The sequence below is a fragment of the Heterodontus francisci genome, chromosome 42 (genome assembly GCF_036365525.1).
Source record: "Heterodontus francisci isolate sHetFra1 chromosome 42, sHetFra1.hap1, whole genome shotgun sequence".
NCBI classification, from domain to species: domain Eukaryota; kingdom Metazoa; phylum Chordata; class Chondrichthyes; order Heterodontiformes; family Heterodontidae; genus Heterodontus; species Heterodontus francisci.
This window is the reverse complement of record NC_090412.1, coordinates 19,057,796-19,085,296: the sequence shown is the minus strand read 5'-3', so window position 1 is coordinate 19,085,296 and position 27,501 is coordinate 19,057,796. Positions and strand designations below refer to the sequence as shown.

General features: G+C 42.1%; 1 protein-coding gene across 10 annotated transcripts in view; it reads right to left on the bottom strand.

Annotated features, from left to right (window-relative positions):
* Nucleotides 1-27,501, bottom strand: part of ptpn20 (protein tyrosine phosphatase non-receptor type 20) — a 332,558-nt gene that overhangs the window by 56,767 nt on the left and 248,290 nt on the right. For 7 of the 10 annotated variants that reach the window (XM_068020703.1, XM_068020694.1, XM_068020696.1 and 4 more), the window contains 4 exons: nucleotides 16,385-16,456; nucleotides 15,602-15,663; nucleotides 15,122-15,286; nucleotides 1-166 (listed from right to left, as the gene is read on the bottom strand). In XM_068020703.1, coding sequence (XP_067876804.1) covers nucleotides 1-166; nucleotides 15,122-15,286; nucleotides 15,602-15,663; nucleotides 16,385-16,456 — 465 coding nt within the window. Of the gene's footprint in view, nucleotides 167-6,093; nucleotides 8,249-15,121; nucleotides 15,287-15,601; nucleotides 15,664-16,384; nucleotides 16,457-27,501 lie in introns of those variants that run through there. The other 3 variants (XM_068020700.1, XM_068020701.1, XM_068020704.1) reach the window with 3 other exon arrangements.

The window sequence follows — 27,501 nt, the reverse complement described above, 5'->3', positions numbered from 1 at the left end:
CAGCAGGTAGTAATTGTTTTTTGGGGAAAGATTTCATTTCGAGGTGATTGTCTTCCATGTCCACTGGCGGCTTTCTGCTGATAGTCAACCTCACAGCACCTTGCACCCTGCGGAGAACCTCAACTGACTCACTATGAGTCAGAGCAGACAGATTCTCCCCATTTACCTGAGAAGGAAACGTAGCAATTTGTAAACCATCTTTGTCATAAAAATATCTTCTGACGCACACCAAGTCTGTTGTCCACTTTGAACCATTGGCCAATTTCTTTTTCTTTCCTCATTTGTGCATGTATTTGAAGCTGTTATTCTTTCTAATTGGTTTCTACTTAATTATGCATCAGTTATATTATGCAGATGATTTCTCCCCAATTTCAATACCTTCCAATCATATTCCAGCAAAATCAAATCTGCTCTATGATACCGCCTCCTTCCCCAGGCTCACATTGAGATGGATGCTTTCAATTGTAATGCATTAATATATCATCTTTCGCATCCTCAAAATGCCTCAAAGCTTTTCATAGCCAATGAATTAATTTTCATCTGTATTCACTGTTTTTGAAGGCTGATGTAGCAGCCAATTTGTACCTAGCGAAGTCTCTCAAACAGCAGTGAATGACCAGTCAATCTTCATGGTGGTGCTAGTTGGGGGAATTACTGTTGGCCAAGACACTGTGCAAACTCCCTTCAAAATAGTGCCATGTGAACATAAAGAATCCTATGAGCTGCTAGAGTTGGTTGTTGGAGTCGGAGGTGGGCTGATTTACAAAACAACGGAAATTTGAATGAAAAGAAAATCTGAACTCCTGTGATATACAGGAAAACTCGGGAGGAGGAGTAGAGTCAGGCCATGGAGGGGCAATAGAGGCAGGTGCAGGAAGGCCTGGGAGGGGATATCTTCCCACTTTTGGTTTGGCCAGAACTCTCATTACTTTATTGTGACCTCCATTCCTGAATCTGCCTGTGCTCCCCGCCTAAATATTCCAGTATAGGAGTTCAGATTTACTTTCTATTTAATTTTCTTCCTTTTGTAACTCAGCCCACCTCCAACCCATAACGTGGCACTCGCCTCGCCTTCTATCTCAGTGCTGGCCTAAATTGGACCCATCTACCCCTCTCAGCCCTCACTAGAGTTGAACTCCAATCTTCATTTCTGCCCATGAACATTGTTGGGGCGTGGGGGTGGGGTGGGGGGTGAGAGACCAAGTTGTGCCCTATTAGCAGGCTCAGGCACGATTATATTGATGAGGTTAATTTCCTCATGTCTCCCATTGCTGCTAATTATTTATTGGATTCTGCTAGCTGTGCTGCAGCTCCTGAAGAATGATTACAAGGGGGCTGAGGAGATGCTACTGGAGCCACTGGGCAGGTTGTCAAGAGCAATGAAGCTCGTGCTCGGCCTCGACATTTAACCTACAACAATGGCCATCAATTCGGTGCTGAATGAGGAATACTACACCAGTTTTGAGAGTTTCACTGAGGCCATGCTTGGTGTGGTCAAGACTGAGCTGTCGCAGGAGGAAGAGTGCAGGCCCAAGGCCCAGGGGAATGACCTGGAAGAGTGGCACTTCAACAGATGAGTATACATATGTTTTATTTATTTTGTATTTTGTCCATAAACAAACTACAAAATGAATGGTATCAATGTGTGATGATCAGTAAAATATATATAAATCTGATCTCCTCTGGCATTACTCCTGGATAAAAACGAGGGAATCAATTTCTCCTAGTGGGGGGATAGGATCATTGCTCACTTGTGTTATACATTGTGTGTGTGAGGCTGAGTCCTGCCACTCAGCAAAGCACGCATTTAGTTGTCATTGCAGGCCCCCACCTGCCAAGAATGAGGCACATTAATTTCGCCACGTGGACATTAAACTTCAAACTGTTGCTGCTAAGAAAGAGGGCCTATTATAAGGAATTGCCAAGCCCCTAGCTGGAAAGACATTGTTTTGCATACTGGCAGACAATGTTGGAACAAAGGAACCAGTCCCTGCTCCCAATACATGGAAGACGTGGCCAGACTAGTTTAGTTACATGACTAACTGCCTGTTGCAGAGTTTTGAACTGAGAGTTTTAAATTGGCCACAGAGAATTTGAAGACAGAAAGCTCCTGGATTGAAAATATCTCTCTCCTTTCTGCTCCCATCTCTTTCTCACCAGCTTTGCAATCCATTGATGGCACAGGAACCGCAAGAGAGAGAAATGTCTCCTACAGTGAACAAGGTTTAAGAAGAATACTGGGCCCCAATGAAAAGCAAGCATTTCCTACAAGCAAGAACTACCTACAAAAGGACTCGACAGTAAGCTTGAAGTACAGTAACAAGAAATTATTTCGATATTGCCTCAAACCTCTCCACTTTATTTTTCTTCTGCTCTTTTCTGTCTCTATTTGCATGAGCGTATTGCGTATACATGCTAGCGTGGGGTGCAGCATGTATCCGTAGGTGTTAACCGAATTAGAGTTTAAGTTTTAATAAATGTCACTTTTCATCTTTAAACCTAAGAGAGCCTGTTTGTGCTAATTTCTTTTCCTTATAATTGGAAAGCGGCGAACAAGGATTCACCAAGAGGGAGCTCAAAACACTGTTTAAAATTAAACCCGGTTACAGTAAGACCAGGTGGAGGCTGAAAGGGACACCTAGACAACTTTCTCACCTGGTCATAACAAGTAAAGCTAGCCACATGATACTGAACTCTCAGGGGCCACCAACCTGACCAACATCTTGCTTGAGGTGTACCTGAGGAATGATGCATCACACTGCACTGCATCACCGAGTGATGAGATATGGGTCTGGACAGGGACCTCGCAATTTCAATAATGTGCCTGACAACATGAGACAACTGCATTCCAGGCACTTCCCCAGGGGAAAAATAATGGGCTGATAGTTCCTTCGAGGCAGAGGTCCACCTAGGAATGCAGGCAGGACTTCATTTTAGCATCTCATCTGAAATCCAGCACCTCCAATTGTACTGCACTTGGGAGTGCCAGCCTAGATTTTATGCTTCAGTCTCCAGAGTAGGACTTTAACCCACAACCTTCTGAGTCAGAGAGGAGTGCTACCACTGAACCACAATTGATATGAGTTGGGACAACCCTTCATCTGAAAAACATTTTCTTATATCCTTTTGCTGGACAAGAATAGAAGAAATTGCATTGACTCAGAGCTCATTCAATCAACACTTGTGACACTGCTGCTTATTAATTGGCAACTCCAAGTGTCATAGTTAGGAGGAAATGATCTGCTTCAAATTACAAATGGAAGAGGTGCCATTGCACATGGCCCACAATAATGTGACCCCGAAGTGTATCAGGTCCTGGAGGATTCTGCACCGTCATGCACCAGGCTGATTGAAGCCAGGGGAGGGGGGGGGCTGCAGTGGGTTTCTCTGTCATGTGAATTAAGAGCCTGCTTAACAGGCATAGCTTTGGGCACCCATGCAAACTGGGCTCTGCAAGGAAGGCCCGTTCCCTTCATTAGGATCTTTGCTCTTAAAGGTTTTCTGATGGTTTTTGGTGTGCCTGTATCCAAGTCATTGTCCTACACATTCACTGATGGCATAACTCTGGCAGTTGTGCCACTCATCTCCTCTGCTGGTGAAGTCTGAGGTTGGGGATCGGCTTGGAGAAGCAGGGCTTTGACAATTTTGGGGACACCTTTGACACTGTCCAGAAACATTAGCTGAATCTTACCAGGAGTGAATGCCAACTCCCACTTCCCTTCCTGGAAAGGGAAGGTTGCTGCTCCAGATATCGGCCTACCCGGGCGGGGTGGGGGGAGGAAAGACTATTTGTGGTCCTGCATTTTTAGGGGTCCAATCCCTGATCCCAACCTGAACCCTCAGGTGGTGTCCACTTGCAACTAGTGTTGGAAAAGTACATCTGGTGAGAGCGGAAACCCTCAACTCAATCCATACGAGGTCCCAGTTGAGGATCAGAGCATGGGAGCCCCCAAATTGGTGAATGCAGATAGGATATGCTGTTGTAGATTGGAGCCTAAGCTCTCAAGAGTGCCAAACAAAGCATTCCTGATGGAAGCAAAGCCTGCACTTAAGACCTCTTCCAAGTAGGACTCCACTTCATGGCTCTTATCCTGATGGTCTGCAGCTCAATCAGGTGGTCCTGGACAGATACAGGTTGTGGCTCCTCTACTAGTTACATGCTATGCACTCAAAAAAAAACTCCATGAAGTGCTGAAGTCAAGCCATCAGAGTGCTTCTGTAAGCAGGCCCTGGCCTCTGACAGCTGACAGAACCCTCAAACTGCTCCTTCACCTCTCAGATTGCAACTCTTCCAAGTCACCGTACTTGTACTCTGTATTTTACCAAGTGCTCCCTACTCCCTACCTGTAGTGGACCAACTGTGATGGTGTTTTTCATTGCAGAAATGGGAGATGAGATGCTCAGTTGAGATAATATATTGGATTCTGCCACTTCCACCATCTAGAGGATTGAAAATAACAGCAGCGACAAATTAAGGTTGAGTAAGATTTACAGTTTACACCATGTGAATTGCTCTGAAAAGAGCAGTTGCTTTTTTGAAATAAGAGCTCTTGGAAGAATTGTTCAGACTTGATGATTCGAGCAGCATTCCTCTGTCTGTCTGCTGGAGAAAAAACTGGATCTGTGGAAGAAGTGGCTTTATATGTGGAGGCGAAAAGGAGTGTGGGCGGGATCTTGCTGCTGATTGGTCAGGCCCAGCGTGTCTGTAATTGGTCAGTATATGCTATTCTTGCTTCTGATTGGTCGGCTAATCTATCCTGTGGTAGGTCAGCACATGCTAATGTTCTTGCTGTGTGGTGGATCTCGAGTGTCTGGAGGGTTATATATTACAGTAGGTTGCACTTTGGTATGTTGGGTGATGGTACGATTCTTGAATAAGGGTCGCTAAATGTTACTGGCCGTATTGTTCACGACTCATAACAGAACATAATAGCCAACCAATCAGCAAGAACAATAACATGTACACACCTATCAGACACACTAAGCCTGACCAATCAGCAGCAAAATCCCGCCCACATTCCCATCCTCCACCACATATAAACCCACCTCTTCCACAGACCTAGTTTTTTTTCTCCAGAAGAGCAGATTACGTTGCCTGAAACATTAAATCCTAACAGTTCTTCCAAGAACTCTCCTTTCACGAAAACAACTGCTCTTTCCAGAGCAATTCACATGGTGTACACTGTAAATCATCTTACTCAACCTTCCCGCTCTCACCATGAAAACCTTCAAGCAATGCTTTAGACCAATTTATATTGCTCCCTCAACGTAATATTAGCAGTAACAGAGCTTCACATGACAAGACATTGGGGTGGATTGGGCTGCCTGTGTGTGATGGTGTGAATGAGTGAGAAAATGAGACAAAGTATGAAAATCAAATGGTGCTAGCCATGAACTTGGGGGAGGCCTCCAAATTACCCCATTCCCTATTGCGCCCATTCCCAGAGTTGGTTTGACCCTCTCCACACAGGAAGTCAAGGCTTGCGGCTTTGGTGAACCACCCACTCCTGCCCACATGTGTCGCCTCATCTTACTTGCAGCAGTCTTTAGCCAGAAAATATGAAAAGGACATGTATTAGAAAGGGAGATGTGCCCATCTTTGTTAGTAAAAGCAACTATAACATCCACCAGTATCATGGTAATCCTCTTGATCAGTGCTTGACACTTGGTGGAAATCCAGTTGTCCAGGTTTGAAAAAGTCAAGTGATTTTAAAGGGTGCAGCAGAGATTGTACATTCTATAAATTGCATGGGTGCTTGAAAGCTGCAACAATCAGTTGATAATGAGCACTGTAATCGCGATGAATGAGTGTCTCAAGCCCAAGTTGCAAGCACCTGACAAGGTTCAATATACAATCTTTGGGACATGATGAGCAAGAATTAGCTGAAAATGCCTACAAACGATATAGGAAAATATCAGAATCTATCTTGCATTCCTAGAGTTTAGCTCATAAGGTTTGCCTGTATTCATCAACCAGAATAACATTAAGGAAATATGTCTGCTGCCAATCTCCTGAATAAAATGCAGCATTGGTTGAAAAAGATTTACCAGAAATAAACACTAACTCAAAATTGTATCTCTGTCGTGTCTTTATTTTCCTAACTCTACACATGCAGAAAAAAGTTATTGGAGTCACCATTACAAATAGCTCAATAATTTGGCTTCAGAATTACAACAGCACAGCATTTAGTTAGGTTCAACTGAATATAACATAATATGAGCCCAGTTTTAGGATTGTACAATTTCTTGTAGCTGTATAACCGAGAAACCCACAGCAATCATATGCTTATGGTTTAAGTCAATGGGGTAATTCTCATCTTTAACATTTGGGTGGTAAACTGGCTAAGCGGATCATTTATTGCTCCCCAAGCAGTGAAGGTGACAGTTACGTCCATAGTATCAATAAACAAGATTAGAACTTCCTCGTTCCAATATCGTTACACTGCTCTTTCAACATTCAGTCCTTTCCTGTATCTGGCTTTTAATTGCGAGCTATGGCATATAGATTGTGCCTATTTCAAGTGCTCCAGAATCGTCACCAATGCTTGGTTCATTTGCTGTCTTCAGCTTCCTTTCTTCTAGTTTATCTCAAGCATATACTTAGACATTTACTCATATATTTTCCATTGAAGTTATATTATAGAATTGTCCGGTCATACTTAAAAGATCTCTCTCTGAGCTGAACTGAGCATTGTCTAATTTAGTCCTTATCTGAATAGGTCACAGTAAAATCTGTCTTTCCCTTATGTTCTTTCTCCATAATCATTCTCTCAAACTAAAAATCTCATCTAACACAATGGGATAATGTCACATGTTTTCTTTTGCGTCTGACCAAACTCTACCTGAGGAGGTGTTGTTTATCTCACACTCCTATTTGGAGATTTTTTGGCCTTATTTTTTGCCAGGCCTTTGAAACATTTTGTCGATAAGGTCTGAACTATTTAAACATCTAGATGTCTGATCATGGACGAATAATTACACATTGGAAAACTTGTCAACTTTTGCAAGAAGTACATCCTTATATGGGTTGATTAGCTGTTGACCTCGCTGAGACGTCACTATTTATCACTATCTTGGCACCAAGCCAAGAGGATCACTAGACGTTCAGCAACAATGATGTCATCAAGCAGGTTAAGCAACCAGTCATCATGAAGAATTTTCACAGACAGCAAGCCAGGAAGTAAAGTGCACTGATTATCCTTTACTTATCAGATTTACAGAGAGTGAAATAAAGGTTGGGACATAGACATTAGAAGCTGAAATATCATAAACTTTATAAACATAATTATATTTAAAAAGTATGGAATTTTATCATAATGGAAAAAATTGACATTACACAAATATAAAATTAGTTTTCCAGAGCTAGAGAGGTTGTTCAGCAGTAATGATTCAGTATGCTTTTAAATGACCAAGTTGCACCTCATTGACAAGGCGTAACTTTTTCGTGGATTTTTAACAGTGATATTATAGCACAAAAGAGGAAGTTCTCATCAGTTCAGTGATTTCTAAAGATTGCCATCTACTAGGACTTCAACAGAGAACCCTCTGGAGGAGCAGCGAATCACAGACAGCAACTTATACATTTCCGTGTTTAACTGTGCATGTGCAGTCACTATTGGTTTCTGTCAGTTTCACAGACTAATTACAGTGCATGTTAACAGTTTCACTGTCATAACAATTGCAATGGTAAGACTTCCTGGTTCCTTTCTTTGTCCGGGCTAGCAGTTTTCAAATCACATGAAACCTCTACATTTTAAGAATTGCTTAGTGTCAACAGAGCTTTAAGCCCATCCTATTTTATTGACCTTGCTCCTACTTTTTACACAGTTCCCCCTTTGTCAATGGGAAAAGGTTCAATACATTTCTCTAAGAATTATTTTATTTATTTAAACTGGTCAAGTAACCTTCAGTTGCAATCTTATTGTATATATCAATATAGATTATTAATGTAGACAAACATAGCAAACTAGATATTACACAGCCGTCACTTCTCACAACAGAGCATGAATCATACAAGTATATATGTGTGTAACATGTTAATTAGAATGCCAAAGTTACTGTGTAGACAACTGTCAATCAAATTTAGTAGAACTAATATTAAAGCAATGGGTTGTGTAACTAAATGCAAGTGATTGAGATTCATCCTCTTGGTAAATGTTTCATCCTCACTGCTTCTAATATTGCTGATCCTGAAGCTAGAATTGGGTTTCAGCAGATAATTAAGCCTACAAATATGTAATCGTCTGATCTGTAACAAAGATTGCACAATTAGCTTTAATTATTCAACGTTTTAATTCACTGTCAGGATTTCATAGCATTTATACAACATCTTAGTCTCATCATTTTTTTTTCAGCTTCATCTTCTTGTTGCAACTGGCAGCTTGAATTCTACCATCCTCATTTGTCATACACAAGACAAGCCTCTTCCTTTGGTTTCCCTTCTGGTCAGATAATGGTCATTCTGGGCTTAAGATGAGTGTATCAAGTTCCTTCTCATCAATCTATTCCAGACTGTTCTTCCATTTACCTGAGAATCCGGTTTCTTCTGGCTTCCAGGAGCAGCTAGAAGCATTTCCTTGATATTATAGTCAACTGCTTTAATAGGGCTAATTGCTCTGAGCTGCCAAACATGGGTAGTGAATAGTTCAGTACATGCAAGAATTTCATTCACAATACTGATGTTTTTCTTTGGCCTCCTCATGTTTAGGTCTGAAATTTTCAGCCTTTGTCCATTTCTAAGTGGAAAGGGATCTCTTATCTGGGCTCACATCATGCCATATCAGGCAGACTCTCATTAGCAAATCACTGCTGAGATAGAATTCCTATCCCTTTCACCAGGTCTCATACGCTGCATGATGTAGACTCATAGCCTAAAATGCAAATTTGATCCAGGCTTATTCTATGGTTTCCTGGCCTTCACCGCCATTTATAAAGAACCTGGCACTAGTGGGAGAGAGCTTTATTGATTTTCTTTATATAATGTTACTACTCAAATAATGTTTTTATCATTTGTGATCCTGAATCTTCCAGAGTTTCACAGTTCATAATTCCCTGAAGTTTGACATCCACAAAGGATCTTCTTGTAAGACCCATTCATAATAAGGTCTTCCCAATAGACATGGAGAATTCCCATGGGTTTTCATCACATCCAATCTTTGTGTCATAGCTTGTGCATTGTAGATTATTTCTTTGTGGTCTTGTCAGTGCTTTCATTGGTTAAGCTAATAATTGGAGCTGGCGGTCATTACTTGATCCAAAGTCTTCCATTGTAATAAAGGTATTGCGTTCAGTCCAATAAATATAAGGTCACCTCTTCATCCTCTATTGGTACCACTTCTCTTGTGTCTAATTCTTGGATCTCTTAACCCAGCTGACTGCCCAACTCAAATGGAGCAATTTAGGTGTAGTCATATATGGGTATTTAAATTCAAAGTGTTTGAACAGAATGTCACTGCTATTTGTGACCTCCTGTCCACTCCTATTTGCTGGCACGGGAGAACAACAGTGACTGCACTTCAAAAGTATTTCATTGGTTGTAAAGCATTCTGTCCTGAGATTGTGAAAGGCACTATATAAAATGCAAGTCTTTCTTTTACTTTCTCTTCTCAGTTGTGATAATTCTTCAGGCTGATTTCAGCCCCATACTGGACTCATTGCTACTTTAAGGCCTTAAATGCTTTATCTTTCCTATTCACCATTACCAAAAAGTAACCTCTTGAAAATGCAGCAGAGGAGCAATGGCAGACACTTCAGCTTGTTTTTCTTTTTCTCTTTCGACACTGTCTGTGGATTCCTGTTGTGCCTTCGCAAATCTTTCAATACTGCTATTTACTACACTCCTGCCATCAGACCACTCCTTCACGGGTAGCTATCCGCTAATGCAGTATCAACAAACTACAATCCCTTTCAGAAGGCCAAGGGCAGAATCTATAACTAAAGGAGTGAGTTTATCTATAGTCAAATACCAAATTAAATCGCATTCACTGTAACTCTGTGGACCAATCTCAGGTCCAAAGCAATTTGGCCAAATGAGTGAACTGCTTCTTTAAACTTATTGAGTGAAGCAGACTGCTTTTAGCTTGGGGATAGCAGTTCAATCATGCCTGGTTCAGCCAAACAATGCAGACTTAGGGCTAGAATTTCTATTGCAATTCTCCTGACCGTCTGCCATTTTTCTGGTGTTTCCAGCGATCTTACGCCAATGTTATGGTGAACAATCGGGAGAACCCCCATGGAAATTCAACCCCTTTAACTTTAAGCTGCCTTGTGTCAATGTCTACTTTTAATATTCAGCAGCTACACAGAAAACTCTAGTATGCTATTCATTTGGCTAAACTACACAACAGCAACATTAATATTCATAAATCCAAAGTGACCTTGATACAATTTGCCTTTCAGAAGGCATCATACTCTTAACGAGTTCCAACCCATTGAACAACATTCCAAAAACATCAGTTCATATAAAATATTATAACTAAATAGCAAAAATATAAACTTTACAAGATCGCCCTTGATTCTCAGCAAGAGTTAAAATGAATTAACAATTAGCTGCACTTGTCTGTCTTACATTCTACAATATAAGGGCAACATTTTCTTCCTCTGTTAAATTCAAGTCCCAGTTGTTGTTCTCATTAACATATTCAGGCCCCATTTAATATTGGACACGTTGGCCCAGATTTTGCTGAATAAATAATAGTGTCTGAACAATGCATGCCGTCATTAATGTGCAAATCAGCCCACAGCTTGTGCCAATGAAGAGATACCCCATAAAGCCATAGGTTGCTGGCTTTACAAAAATGGCTTCTCACCCTTAACCTCCCGTGTCTTTCATGAAGTTGTCGCGTTTTGCTCATTAATTTCCCATTAAACTCACCACAAAGTTAAGTCACAGAAATTAACAGCATGAGTACCAACGTAATAATTGTTACTGATTGCCAGTCAAACTCTTTTGTCCAAAAGGGAACAATTAAAGGGTGAGTCTTATTCCTTCAGGTTGTAAATTGTTTGAGATTTTAAAAATGACAAATTTTTAATTTTTCTTAACTTTCCTTTCTGCCTCTTTCTCTCTCATTTAATGCAATCTTTCTTTCCCTCTCTATTACTCTCTCTTTTAAATCTGGTTTGATATTGAATGCACTCCCTCTCGTTCATCATTTTGTATTTATTTCTCTCAATCCTTAAATCTCATTGGTTAAAGGACTACATTGTTTGTCCCATTGTTCACCAAGGTCCCAGATGCCCTGTTGCCCTCGCTGTGCCGTTATCAGCTCATACTTCCAGCAACTTTGTAGGGAGAAAATGTTGAAACCTAATCATGCACAAACAAGTCTAACTGACAGGGCATGTCATGACATGTCCTGCTGCAGCAAAATCTGGGTCATAACCTTTGGGACCCAGCCACAAACTAAGGTGGGGATGATTAGTTGAAAAGTGCTGATGTACCAATATCCACAATCAATTCTGAAAGTATATCAGAATTTATGGAACAAGATTGAAGGTATGATGCCAAGTTTGGTTCATCAGCGTGTGCTGCATTCACAAACTTAAATAATCTGACAGAAATATGCCGCCAATTACCTGTATCAAATGCATTATCGATTGAAAGCCACTTAACTCTTGGGTAGCAGAAATAAATACTGACACAAGTTTGTTTGTCTGACATTACTTTATTTCCCTTACTTGACACATTCAGAAGATAATAATCGGAGTGATGTTCACAAATAGCTCATTGATTTGGATTCAGGATTACAACAGTACAACATCAGTGGGATTCAATGGAATATAACAGAGCCCAGTTTCAGAATTACACTCTTGAGTGTTCCTTGCAGCTTATAGTCATAGCCAAGCAACTGATAGCAAATATATCCTCTCCAATTAAGTTTACATATCAGTGAAAAGGCTTATGACCATTGTTTTGGAAATGATTATAATGTTGGGTCAGAAGTTCATCCTTTTGTATGTTTGGCTTTGTCTCTTCTTGCAGCCATTGTTGACACCATCTAGGTTCTGTCTCCCCCTAGTCATCGATGATTGCAGTGCTCCTGGTTCAGCCAGTGTCTTCTTTCTTTTGCTTCATCCCAGGCATGTACTTATTTAATTTATTTTACGTAGTCCTTTGTCTCAATTATGCTTAATTGGTGCTGGGAATAGCTGACTGCCTGGCCCAAGATAACTCACTAACGTAATGGCGCCTAATTCTGTTAGGCCAGCTCATTTGAATAATTAGCACCAGCTCCAAGCACAACTTTGGCCTTGTGCCAACAGCCAGCCTAATGGGGATGCACGAAAGCTTAGACAGCAGCTCAAGGTTAAAGGATTACGCATCTAGATGTATGTGGCTCCATATGGGGGGCGGGCGCGCAGGGGGAACTATTGTTTCAACCTTTTATAAAGCTTCAAAATTGGTTTTAAATATTTGTCAGCCTTTGCCAAGGCTGAGGGAGGTTAAGGAGAGGGGAGTACCAGGCAAAAATGAAGTAAAGGAACATCCAATGCAGAGACACAGTTTATCGGCAAGTGGTAGAATAGAATAACCCCACTTGTGTGATGAATGGAAACTGAATATGCTGCTATCTGAGTCCGGTAAAAATAGATTTGCCTAGCTTGGCACTTCAGAGTGCAGTGCACCTTTCCAGGCAGGACAAGCAGGTGAGACTAAACTATCTGTACAGTGCAAAGGTGCCATCCAGCGCGCCATGGGAATCCCGTGGCAAGCAACCCGATGCCTCCTTTCCACAGGATGAATGGGTGCATGTGCTGTCCCTTGCAAGCAGAGTCTCCATCACTTGCTTGGTGCGTTTGTGGACAGCTGATTAACTGATTTGGCATGTCACCAGTGGTTTGGAAAGATCTGGTGAACTGGTCTAAAAGCTTGATAATTGCCAAACAGAAGAGGTGCCTCTGTGGTATAAGTTGTGGTCCAAGAGATGGATTGGCCACGTAGTAGCCCTAAATGAAGTGGAAGTAGAGAAGACCGATCTCCTCCAACACGTGGAAAAAGGACTGATGACTGGGTCAATAAATGCAGGTTCTGGCACAAGGGTGGACGTTTACATAAAGCATAAGGAAGAGAGGCATCTGCCTTCCTTATCCCCACCGAAACCACTCGTTCTCCCCCAAATCAGGAAATGCCATTGGAATCTCCAAAGGAATCCTAATCCCACTTGGGTTGCTGTAAATGAAGTAGCAGCTGCAAGCAAGCTGGTTGTTGGATAAGGATTTGGAAATAAAAGTCTTGTATTGCAAAATATCAGCACCAAGCAGTGAAAAATATTAATGCAGGAATAAAAATGCAGATAAATCAACAAACTAAGTTTTTAAAAAAAAAACTCACCTTTAAGAAGCCTACTCGTCCTAGCCTGGTGATTCACATCCTGCTACAACAGTTTCAAATGCACAAGCAAGGCTGGTGACGAAGAGATGGTGAGAAAGGCCCAGATCTAACAAGGGACCCATTCACATCAAACTGTGAGCTATAATGAGTTGTACACTGGCCATCAACAGAGCTTCAGAAACACTGGCTTATTTCTTCAATGCAAAATGCAGCCTATTGCAAATGAAGTGAGCTAACCTGTGCAGCTGATTTGCAGCTTCTAGTTCCTGGACAGTGAATCTAAAATTGGTCCTCGTGTTTCTTTGGGCTCAAGAATCTAAATTATAGATTTGACTGATCAATCCTTCACAATTCCTCTCTCTGAGCTGAATTGAGTCTTCATTTGTCTGATTTACATCCCTGTTTCAAGATTTTTGCCTTTGCATTTCCTCTTGGCTTATGAGATGTCTGTTGATAAGATTTGTCACACTGATGCATGCGATGATGGTCAGGTAATTACAAGGAATATAAAGGGCCATTTGCAAAGATTGTTTTAACCCAATCCTATCTTATTGGCTTTGCTTCTAATTTTTATACAAATCCCCTCTTCAGTAATGGGGATTTGGGTTGATGTACTTCTGTATTGCAAGAATGTCCAAACCTTTCTGCTCAATTAAAATGGAGTGTTCAGTTAGATTCATAGTAAGCACATGGCTTTAAGTAACCTTCAGGCATCACTCACAATTTTCCTACTGTACACTATACTGCAAAGTTAATTACTGTGATGTTTTATAGGAGAATAACCTGTCTGATTGAAAACTTGCATGAGTTATTCAGTTCATTTCCCCAAAAAAGGTTCCCCATGCCTAAATGCACTCCTAAATCCAGTTTTACTAATTGCATTGTGCTACCTATCACACACATGTACCAACTTAAAAAGAGCCAGCTTTTTAACAGTAGGCAAGCTCAAGATTAATTGATAATTACAATATCAATAGTACATGTAATATATACTTTTCCAATTTATCATTAATATATAAATATTGTATATATTATATACAGATCAAATCATCCACAACCACCTCAGTTAACTTTTAACTTTAGAGTGATGTGCAAATATAAGCAGAATTTCATCTAGAAACGTTGCTTTTGAGATTTTTCTTGCATCATTAGTAATGTTGGTGGAATTGTTCCTGATTGTCTGCTATACTAATCTTGGTGAACCTCTGGAGACACAATGCAAGCAGCCATTTACGCCTTCTTTTCTCAGGCAATTTTCCATCAAAGTTGCGGCATATGATAGGAAAATTCATAACTTTATTGGACTCTTTGAAATACTGTAATGGTCATCCCGTAGCATATTAGGGAGCCCCTCCAAAGACTTCAGCACAAAAATCTAGGCTGACACTCCACTGCAGTACGGAGGGAGTGCTGCACTGTTGGAGGTGCCATCTTTTGGATCAGAAGTTAAACCTCTGCCCTCTCAGGTGGGTGTAAAAGATCCCATGCACTATTTCAAAGAAAGGCATGGGAGTTATTCTTATAATAATTATCATTCAACCAATATCACTAAAAACAGATTATCTGGTCATTATCACATTGCTGTTTGTGGGTTCTTGCTGTGCACAGATTAGCAGTCACATTTCCTACTTTACAACAGTGACTACATTTCAAATGGATGTAAAGTGCTTCGGGACATCCTGAGGCGCTAAATGAATAGAGGTTATTTCTTTGTCACGGCTCCCGAGAATCAATTGACATACAGTTCACAGCGACAAGAGCTGTGGTTTATTGCCCAAGGGACGTTACCTGTAAAAGACTGTCTCGCACTTTGAGTCTCCCATCCAGATCTGCCACACTGCCCTGGCTAATTGCCTTCACCAGCGCAGCAGTTCCATTGTCACCACCCACCAGTGCAAAGCCCAAACCGCCGCTTGTTGGTTTTTCCAATTCAATGTGGATTATAGAGCTCTGCTGGGAGATAAAAAGGGTAGCTGTGGTTTCACTCAACACCTCCAGAACAGTAAGGGAGGGGGTGAGTCTTCAGTAAGATACGGTTAGGTCCTGTTACTGAATTGACAAGACAGTTACATGTAAAGAACAACCACTTGAAATATATACACAGCATTCACTCATGGCTTACAATTTACTTCACAGAACAAATTTACACAAAGGAATGTGCACGAAGTTGCACGGAAAACAGGAAATACTGTAAAAAAAATAATTCCTACAGCTATTAGGAATAGTGCAGCATTGCACTTATAAACATGAATTTAAAAAGCAAGATACCTCAGATTCTGCAGGCAGAGTGGAGTTAGTTTGAGATCGCACATAATCCGCAGGCTGCTTTCCTAAAAGAAAAACAGCGTGAAAAGAAAACTTCCTAATGGGATAACTGTTTACACTAGTAATGGAGTTAACTCCTTGATCAGTAGGGAGGAAAAATCTCCAAACCAAATCTTGCTTTCTCTTTGCAAGGAGTAAATATGTGGACTGAATGATTACACAAAACAGCATTTAGTAATTTTAAAGTAGTTACAAATGTCAATTTATAAATACTGAAATATTTATCTGCATATTCTCTTGCAACATTTGTGTATCATGCATAATTTTCCCTTGAGAGAATCTTTGAAAGCTCTCAATACTTGCCTTAATATTCTGCGGTTAATACATTTTTAAAAAACACATATAATGCATTAAAATTCATTTTCTAATCTCGACTGAGATTTTGAATAACTTACAACCTTGTAGTAATGCAGATCTTCTCCAGTTCTGTGTTTTCTTTTGCTGTTTCCCTCTTCTATATAACAAGTACTTTAACACCCTGTTCCTTTAGTACCTCCTGCCTCGCTGTTACTCAGCAACCTCTCAAAGCTGCTCACCAGCCCAGGAGGTATCAGTCAGGCACTGGATCAGATGCAGAAATGTGCTCTAATACCACAGCTGGAGACAAACAGCTTGGTAATAATTAATCCTCTTAATAAATGTGACCCGGAACTCAGTTAGTTCTTCTTTCAGAAGCAGAGAGAAAATAGATAAAACTAGATTAAGACAGTGGGAATGCTCCCTTACCATCTAGAGTCCGCAACTTCTCTTGTTCAAGCTGGCTTTGTCCTTTTGATGTCAGCTTACATTCACTGAAGCCTTAAGTTCACAAGAAAAAACATGTACAATTCACAAGTTGCACAAAAATTGAGGAAAGCAGATCATCAGATATCAGATAGGCGCCAGAACCCATTCCCTGTGCATTTCCTATATAGATTGTTCTCAATTTCTTGTTTGTAATGGAAAGGGCAATGAATGGGGAATTTGGAATCCCCTAGCTAATTTGTCCTTTAGCTTTGTGGCTCCTTGCTCTTCATTAAGCAGTAAGGGATCAGGAATCTAGAACTCAATTGACAGGTTAGTAGCTGGGTTTGGGTAATGAATGAGTAATCCTTCCACCTTTGTGAGATTTGCTGCATCAACTTTTCAATCATTCTTCTCCCCTCATCTAAGAATATCAAAGTCTTTTATTGGATGACATCATTAGGAGTACTTGTAATAGTTAGGAACATGATTTGTCACATGCATTTCATAGTAAATCTTCAGGGGAAAACTATATTTTAGTGTTCATTGTGTCTATGTGTATCACTCTTAAGTCCATACATCATAACACCTAATCTGAAAGATTCCTTGAAACTGCAGAACCTCATCCAAAGACTATTGATAATTGCTTTTAAATGAAACAAGACTCGGTGCATTGATGATGCGTTGGCCATTCATGGCATGGGGCAGGCTTGATGGACCAGCTGGTCATTTCCTGCCCTGTTAATTTTGTGTGTTCTTAAAATAAACGTGAAAGAGGAATGAAACAAGCGTGTGAGCTTGGCTCAGTGGGTAGAATTTTTGACTCTGGGTCAGAAGCTTGTAGGTTTGTGTCCTCTAGCAGGCTGTGGGGGTTGATCATCTAAGCTGACACTTAAGACACTTCAATACGGCACGGATTGCTTTGTCATTGCGAATGGTGTCCTTCAGATGAGATGTTAAATTGAGGTCCTGTTTGCTGATTGAGGTGGACCTTAAAGGGTGGGTGGTACTGTTTGTAGGAGAGCTGGAGTTTCTGCAGTGTCCTGACCTAGAGTCATCCCTCAACCAAAGAAGAGAGATTGGTTGTTCACCTCTCTTTAGTGTGGGATACAGAATAACTGGCGTGTTTGCTACTTAATAACAGTCCGATAGATTTCAAAAATTACTGTACTGAGACGTGCTTTGAGATGTCTTGATACTAGACAACACTAGCAAATGGAAGAAATAGGAAAAGAAATCTGAAAATGGGGCAACCACACATGCGCAATATTTGCACTTGCCTTTCAGTACTAAGCATTTTTTAGCTTTCTTTCTGCTTGTACTTCCTGGAAATTAAGAGAATAAAAGGTAAGAAGACAGCACAGAAAGTGAAGAAAAGCATAGAAACAAAATAGGGTCACAGTTGCAGAGAGTAAAACAGACAGCTGACAGAGCCCATCCTGATTCTAGTGGGAAACAGTAGAACCTACAGCTGTGCTACTTCTATAGATTCCAATTCCAGTGGTTTGCATGAGTCTGAATTCAGAGCCAGCGAGTCCTCATGAGCTTTTGGGGATTAAATTCACGAGTGCTCAATTTTCAAATGATTGACTGTCCTTGGATGCAAACCTAAACCATCTGAAATAGAGGTAACTGTTCTATCACTGGTACTTGAAAACTGCTGAGAATACACTTGATAATGAATATTGAGAAGGTCATCCCCAGTAATAGATACATTAAGGTGTGCACTCATATCTGCAACTTTAGTTCTGAATTCAAGAACAGTTATGCACAAATGTGACCAAATACGTCCATTTAATAATCAGGGTTGGTTGCCCCCATCTTCTCCCCATCTCATCCAAAATGTCTTGATGGGGTTCTGGGGTTTAGTTGACTACTGTTTACGGTCCAGGATTGGTGCAGGACTGGATAAAAACTAAGACAGACAAGATTAAAAGAAACAGTAGGTAGAGTGACTCAGAGCCAGCCTAAAGAAGTGCATATCTATATGCTAATAAGGGTGGGCTATTCATTCTTGTAAACGTAAATCTGTGGAGTGTCACATAATTGTGAGATACATAATACCAGATGTCACAATCAGTAATTGATCAATTTTGTAATGTAATTGTTAACATAATTCTGTGTCATTCATATTCGACTTTTAAAAGGTCAAGGAAAGCCAAACAAGTACTTTTTCTTCCAAGTAAATAATATAGAATGCTGATTCTGAAGCTGGACAGCGGCATTCAAGCCACGTCTCCCTCCTGTCCAGGCCACTCCTGGGTATATTGCATCCACTCCGTAGGAAATGAGGTGGAAATCATTTGCAGCTTCCAAATGGCCTGAAAGTGATTCTGAAGCTGCCTTGCCCAGGGAAACCAGACTCTAAGATGGAAATGTGATCGTACTGGGTAGTATGGTTTCCTATAGTGGCCAGGTCCACATCAGCCCTTGGGCTTGTCTAAAATCACCCCCTCCCCTCCCCCAAACACTGATTCCTATTGAGGTGCTCCAGATGCTCCCTTCAGTGATGTCACTAGAGCTGCCTAGCAGGAAGAGAGGCCGAACTCGAGGGTTCCCGTGTGAATGCCAAAATTTACTTTAGTCGTTTTGTAGTACAGAACTTGAGTATTGCTGAAAATAGACATGTCGTCAAAGCTTTTCGTCTTGCACTCATCAGGACAATCCGCAAGAACACCAATGTAAGGGAAAACAACAATTTTATACTGTATGAGAAGAGAGTGCTGATTCGTTGGCAAATGAACTCAGGTAGAGGTGCTGCCATGGAGAATGCACCAGTTTACGGTGACTGACAGTTAACTGCCAAGCTTTGTTTGCAATTTAACCAGGCAGCTTTACTCTGCTCTGAGGAATGAACCAGAGAATGGCTGTCATTTATTTTGTTTAGCTGAAACAGGCACAATGTGTGTACATGTTCTTTCTGTCTGCAAAGAACAGGGCATTGTGTATTAATATATGTAACTTCTAGTACACATAAATGCGCCACACTGCGAGCCCTACTGAGAATCTTAAATTAGTTGTTAGTGTAATTCTTAGCACAGTGAGGATTATTTAGCAAATGTTGTCTGATCGCGGAATCACATCTAATGTAGGACACTGTTTTGAGTTTTGCAAGCACGGGCTGATTGGGTACTGCCTGTACCTTGCCTGTTGCGAACAGCGGAAGGGACATGCTGTTTGATGCAGTCTGCTAGTCTTTGGGGCATACGGCCTATATACCTAGCATCACACCGGCATTGAAATTCATGTATCACATTACTCATTTGTGTGATAGGCAGGATGTCTTTTTGGCTTGACGGCAGCATCCTGTTAGTGGCGAACACTACACATGTTGCTACTGCATTCTAGAAGCATGAAATAGCTAGCTTCATCTGTTGCTCAAAGTTTTGGGATACATTACCCTTCCAGGGTAATTTGAAGTAGACTGGGCACTTTTCAGGGCTGAAAATAATGGCCTTAGGCCCGTTCATATGTTTGCGCAATATACAGCAAGAAATGATCGGATCAGGGTAGCCATTGTCACGCAGGATGCCTTTGATTCACCCTATTTCAGCATCAAGCTTGCATGGTGAGCAAATGGCTCTGGCCCTCTTTGAGGTGGCCAATCTAATAGTGTGTGGAACTGCAAGAATCCCATCGCATGTATTGAACAGTGAAGGTAGGTTTGCGGTAGACTGTGGCAGAGAATCCCTTTAGCAGATTTCTCAACTAGTACGTCAAGGAAAGGGAGCTCATTTGACTGCTCCATTTCAAAGGTGAATTTAAGCACAGGATGGAGCCCATGAAGACATGTTACACAGTGTGCAACATTAGATGTGATTCCACGATTACACTGACAATCAATTTAAGATGGTCAGTAGCACTTGCAGTGCTGTGCATTTGTGTTTATTGGAAGCTACATATTAATACACAGGGCCCTGTTCTTTGCAGACAGAAAGAACATGTACACACATTGCGCCTGTTTCAGCGAAACAAAATAAGTGACAGCCATTCTCTGGTTCATTCCTCAGGGCAATGCCTTGACCAATTAGTCAAGCTGCCTGGTTTAAATTGCAAACAAAGCTTGGCAGTTAACTGTCAGGCAGCATAAACTGGTGCATTCTCCATGGCAACACCGTTACCAATCAGAGTTCACTTGCCAACCAATCAGCGCTCTCTTCTCATACAGTATAAAGTTGTTGTTTTCCCTTACACTGGTGTTCTTACGGATTGTCCTGATGAGTGCAAGCCGAAAAGCTGCGACATGTATCTATTTTCAGCAAATTGACTTTCTTTCAAGTCCGAAGAGTTTTCTGGTAAGTATATACTTCTGAGAAATGCAGAATATTTTCATAAAAACATAGGAATGGATTTTATCAGCTCTCTGGGGATGAGCTGGGAGGCGGGGGGGACCCGTAAAATTGGGCAGGAGGGTGGCTGGCCTCCCACCCAGAGGCAAATTGAGCCACTTAGTGGCCAATTAAGGGCCTCTTCCGGCAACCACTGGCATTTTAACGGCAGTGGGGGGAGCCCACTATGTGGGGAGACTGCCAGGTAAACCCTGATAGCCTCCCAGCAGGCTCGTGGGGGGGTTTCTTGCTCGGGCACTCTTTGGCCCATGGAGGGGCCCTAAGGTGACAATGGCCACTTCCACGGTAACGGCGCTGCCTGCCTTCACCAAACCCCACACCACCACTCCTTCGCCCAGGCCTGCGTGACTGGCCCTCCTGCCCCACCCCACTTCCTGACTCTACTTATCTGGTTGTGACGCCACTGTCCATCCTCCTTTTCCAGGTGCATTCCCAACAGTGGCCACTGTTCTCAGTGGTGCTGCTGAGACTGCTAAGCTGCCGGCTGTCTGATTGGCTAGCAGCTCCTGGGGGTAGGCGGCCATCCTTAATAGAGATGGCTTCTCCCAATTGGCTGCCACTGGCAATATGTGGCCCCAGGTCCCGCTGACTGCTGAAGCAGGGTTGCCCCCTGCCCTTCCACTTTCAGGACTATCAGTGGGACCCCCTGCCATGATTAAATCCAGTCCATAAAATCAAGGAATTATAAAGCACAGAAGGAGGCCATTCAGCCATCATATCTGTGCTGGTTCTTTGAAAGAGCTATCCAATTAGTGCCACTCCCCTGCTCTTTCCCCATAGTCTTACAAATTTCTCCTTTTTCAATTATATTTCTAGTTCCACTTTGAAAGTTTATTATTGGATCAACTTCCAGCATCCTTCTAGGCAGTACCTTCCACATTATAACAACTTGCTGCTTTAAAAAAAAAATCTCCTAGTTTCCCTCATGGTTTTTTTTTTGCCTGTTATTTGTGTCTGACCCTCGTGCCATTGGAAACAGTTTCTCTCTGTCAAAAGCCCTCATAATTTTGAACCCCTCTATTAAACCTCCTCTTAACAGTCTTTGCTCTGAGGAAATCAATCCCAGCTTCTCTCATTTCTCCACATACCTGAAGTCCCTCATCTTTAATACTATTCGAGTAAATCTCTGCACCCTCTCTAAGGCCTTGATATGGTCTCTAAAATATGGTGCCCACAACTGGTCACAGTACTCTAGCTGAGGCTTAGCCAGTGGTTTATAAAGGTTTAATGTATCTTCCTCGCTTTTGTACGCTACACCCCTACTTATAAAGCTAAGGATCGTGTATGTATTTTTGACAGCCTTGTCAACATACACTCTCACCTTGAAACAAGAAACATTCCTCCTTGATGTTCCTTTCCCTTTTCGGTCATTTTATCCCTACTGCTAAGAGAATAGAGTGCATATTACAGCCCAATACCTAGTCAGGAACAGTGCGACTATTGGGTTCCAGCCAAATGCATATGTGGTCCCAGATTCAAGGCCCCAGCGAGCTGTCACATTGCTCTCACTGCACACTGCCGAACCCATTTTACTAAATTGCTTTTGCAATATGCTGCAGCATCTGCTGTTGCCAAATCCCCCTCTTGTACACCGTGGACAGAATGGCAACGAGGAAACCATTCCACATGCACAATTGCTTAAAGTCTACAATGATGAGATAGTTCCATTCTGCTCGGACATTCCCATATTTTTGGGAAATGATTGTACGGAAGTGAAACCGTTTTGGTAAGTGGCCAGGAAAATGGCAGCCAACTTTGCCGACAGGACTGGTGTTTGGGACAGTAGCTCCTGAGGCAGTCCACGCTTCCAGAAGCACCGGCACCATCTCTTTTATATTAGGGTCAGTACTCATAGAGTTATACAGCACAGAAACAGGCCCTTCAGCCCATCGTGTCCATGCCGGCTCTCAAGCACCTATCTATTCTACTCCTATTTGCCAGCACTTGGCCCGTAGCCTTGAATGCTATAGCGTTTCAAGTGTTCATCTAAATGCTTAAATGTTGAAGGTGGCAGCACTGTGAATTGGTGTGACAAGAGGTGAAGCTAGGACACAGGCACTGAACTGAAGACAACACTGAAATTATAGGATGCATAGCTGAGCTCATGTCAAGGCTAAAAGGACCAAATAAAATTGATCTCCAACATCATTTCTTCCTTGCTTGTAAAATGTCTGGTACTGAGAGGACTGGAGTGGAGTTGTCCCCAGCACACGCCCACACAATGAGGCTGCGGCCTGTATTCAGTCAGCGGAGCTTCAATTACACCTCAGTTATTGCTGCCAGTGTGGAGACAGCTCTGTCTTGTTTATCTCACTCCTGACGAGATCACAGTCTTCTCATGGGAAAGATTTGAACCAGTGCATCCACTTAAACAACCTCCCTCAGAGAATAAGACACTGTCAGTCAGTTCAGCTGATTAACCTGAGGTAAAGTCATTCTAAATCATATCTGAAAACTAGTTGATAGAGCACGACACTAATGTGGTTATTAGCAATAATATTTGCTTCAATAATGAAACGGATGGAGCTAACATGAATTATATCTACAGCAGCTTGTTTTCCATTCGGCAGTATGTCTATTATGCTGAACCTTTATAAATCACTGGTTAAGCCTCAGCTGGAATACTGCGTCCAATCTGGGCACCACACTTTAGGAAGGATGTCAAAGCCTTGGAGAGGGTGCAGAGGAGACTTACTAGAATGGTACCAGGGATGAGGGACTACAGCTATGTGGAAAGACTGGAAAAGCAGGGGTTGTCTCTTTAGAGCAGAGACGGTTAAGGGGTAATTTAATAGAAGTGTTTAAAATTATGAAGGGTTTTGATAAAGTAAATAAGGAGAAACTGGCAGGAGAGTCAATAACCAGAGGACACAGATTGAAGGTAATTGGGGACTGAACCAGAGGGGGATTGAGGAGAATTTTTTTTATGCAGCAGGTTAGTACGACCTAGGGCTCACTGGCTGAAAGAATGGCAAAGCAGATTCTATAGTAACTTTCAAAAGGGAACTGGATAAATGCTTGAAAAGAAAAATCTGCAGGGCTATGGGGAAAGAGCAGGGATAGTGGGATTAATCGGATAACTCTTTCAAAGAGCTAGCATAAGCACAAAGGGCCGAATGGCCACCTTCTGCGCAGTATCATTCTATGATCGCATTCACCTCATCCCATGTTCATCTCTAATCTCAAAGTGCTCTCTCTTTCTATCTGTCAAGTCTCCCTCTATCACAGCCTTTCTTATTTTGTTCATCAGTGTCCTTCTGAACTTTTCCCTCTTTCCTTCTCTGCTCCTGTTCTACCTGCCCTTCCTCCTCCCTACATCCCCCTTGTGTTCATGGAAGTTGCAGTGCAGAAAAAGCCCATTCAGCCTGTGCTGGCACTGGCCCTTTAACTACAGCTATATCCCTGCTCTTTTCTTGCTTCCTTTACGATCTTTGGTTTCAAATATTTATTCAATTCTTTTTTTTTTAAGTAACGTAATTGGCTCCGTCTCAAGAGACACTTGTGTTTAAAACACTCGAGTTGCATGAAAACATTTTTCCCAACTTTCTGCCTTTTGTTTTACTTTGACATTTCCTGAGTTGATGCCCCTTTGTTACTGATTGTGAACCTGTGTTAAATCCAGGCCCATTGCCTATTCTATCTCATTCCTTAACAGGACAATAAAGTTGCGGAACTCATGACTTGTCTCAGTCGTCTTCGTCCGACAACGTTCAGACTTTTACAGCTCAAACTGGCATTATCTAATCAGAACTTTCTGATTTTACCCGTTATATTTTCAGCCCTGGAAATATATTCCCATTCCTTCATTGTTGCCGGGTTAAAATCCTGGAACTCTCTCCCTAACAGCACTGTGGGTGTACGTACACCACATGGACTGCAACCACCTCAAGGGCAATTAGAGAATGACAGTAAAGAGTGGGTGTCACCCTCGCCAATGACACCCACATCCAATGAACGAATAAAAAAACCTGTGGGAAATCAGGAGTGACGCATTAATGGTTCCATAGTGCGATATAATCAAGCTGTTTCTCCTACTCTTCGCCATGAGAATCCTGCATCCTTCGTTGGATCCAGTCCTTGGTTCTCTACCTACGTTTCTCAAAAGAAAAAGTTTTGCTTCGAATTCTCCAGTAATTTCACATCTATCAAAAGCTCAGCAGCCTTTTAAAAGCAATCTGCTCATTAGTGAATAGTCAATAATTAAGTTAATTTGATCTTTCAGGATATCATTATTGTCTTGAACCAATTAAACATGCAAATTAATTAAATGTGAGTCAGACCCCCCTCAGTTACATAGGCACAATAGAATCAGTAAATAGGGAGCAGTCCTCAAGGCATGTGTTAAGCTAATTTCCTTTATTCAGTTCATCACCTCGCACTTGGCTGTATTTTGTGTACGCAAATACCTGTGCATGTTTGATGTCATTGCTTCAGTAAAGCCGCAGAATGCTTGCAAAGCTATTTAAATGAACACAAACGGTGGTGAGGATGAGTTCGAGACACTCCACCCAGTGGGGACAAGGTTAAAGCAGCATGAAAATCCCAGTACCGAACTTACCACCCACTTCCCACTCTGCCAAAACTTTCCTGGGGGTGGGGGGAGGTCTCTGCATGAGTGGCCTAGGCTGCCCACCTACTTAGATAGGCAGCCACCTTCACATATCCTAATCTGGATCCTATGATGGACACATAGGACCTGGCTGCAATTTCTAGGTACCAGTGGACGAGCTACTCGTGGGAATCATCGCTCACCATCTAATGCAAATGAGGCTCGGCCCTCAAAATGCCTCGGGCCTCTTGGCAGGGGGCAGAATCACAGTGTCCCTCGCAGCTCCTCAAAGCCCACCCAAACTTAAAATCAACCCCACAGCGGAATTTCCTGACATTTGAGCCAGTTAGCACTTAGAGACTTCAAAGCCTCTTTTCAATGGGCACAACACTATCTCCAAGTATGATGGAGGTCTTCAAGGGGAAAACATAGTTCTTTTCTTGCATTTTTTAATTACAAGTTTGATAACTTTTTAAAATTTTATTTGAAATAAGTTTTGTATTTGGTCATTTTGATGAAATACGTTATTGCTCACTTCTTTTGTTTCTTTTTCTTTTGGGCCTCCTTATCTCGAGAGACAATGGATAAGCGCCTGGAGGTGGTCAGTGGTTTGTGAAGCAGCGCCTGGAGTGGCTATAAAGGCCAATTCTAGAGTGACAGACTCTTCCACAGGTGCTGCAGAGAAATTTGTTTGTTGGGGCTGTTGCACAGTTGGCTCTCCCCTTGCGCCTCTGTCTTTTTTCCTGCCAACTACTAAGTCTCTTCGACTCGCCACAATTTAGCCCCGTCTTTATGGATGCCCGCCAGCTCTGGCGAATGCTGGCAACTGACTCCCACGACTTGTGATCAATGTCACACGATTTCATGTCGCGTTTGCAGACATCTTTATAGCGGAGACATGGACGGCCGGTGGGTCTGATACCAGTGGCGAGCTCGCTGTACAATGTGTCTTTGGGGATCCTGCCATCTTCCATGCGGCTCACATGGCCAAGCCATCTCAAGCGCCGCTGACTCAGTAGTGTGTATAAGCTGGGGGTGTTGGCCGCTTCAAGGACTTCTGTGTTGGAGATATAGTCCTGCCACCTGATGCCAAGTATTCTCCGGAGGCAGCGAAGATGGAATGAATTGAGACGTCGCTCTTGGCTGGCATACTATATCCCAAGAATGTAGACTATAAGTGAGACATATATAGGACTTCAGCTGAATAGGAACAGAGGAGAAAAGAGGGAACACAAGTAGAGAGACTTGGCCCAATTTCAAGGCGTCTAGATGCAAGCTGCATTCCGAACCAGAGAGCTTGATTGTTTTTGTGTGGACAATTATCAATTCATTAAAAGGGTACTTCTGCTCATAAATACAAGACCTAACTCTCTCTGGTGGGTTTAGTGGGAAATTGTCGTAATTCCACCTCCTTCAAGGATATCTACAGTCAACCTGTAGCATTGGTATGGCACTGCCAGTGGCACATAAAATCGCCACCATCCTCAGCATTTCTGCCTCCAGTACAACTGAGGAGGGCTGAGCACACATTTATCAACGTGTAGGTGAATGTATCAGTTAATGCAGCCAGAGGTTTCATGGCAGCTGCATGACTCTCCACCCAGCAGGGTACTGCTCATCTTCAGCCACCTGCTGTTCCTCACCTGTGCACTGAGATAACTCTACATGGAGCTTATGATGTTCGTGTGGGTGCCTATATGCTTTTGTAACAGGGAGTTACAACATGAGTCACAACAAAGGGGAATGGGACATCAGGGATACTACTTGCCCTGAATCTCAGGGAGATCTAGGTCTTTCCTGTCTCCCTACTGATTCAATGCTTTTTTTTTTACAGAAGAATGTCCAGTGTGCCTCCTCCAAGTGGGCCAAGGATTTGTAATTCCTAAGCCCTTCTCTATTTTGTGTCTGCTCCCTCGTATTGTGTACAATACTGTCATGCAAGCAGAAACAGTCTTGAGATGTTGTAAGTCACAGGAACACTTGCATGTGTCCAACCTGTGATCGTTAAACAGCGTTAGATCTTACAGCTAGGTTGTGAATTGAAGTGTGAGGCCATTGGAAGATGTCAGTGTCACTGCTTTCAATTCAAGTTGGAGTCTGAACTTGTGCCCTGTATGTGCAAAATATGCTATGAAAGAGAAGTCAAGTTGTGTGAGGGCTTGATCCAGACAAGCAGTAGATTTTGTGACACACATACTTAGGCTTGTAACTGGTTTGTGATG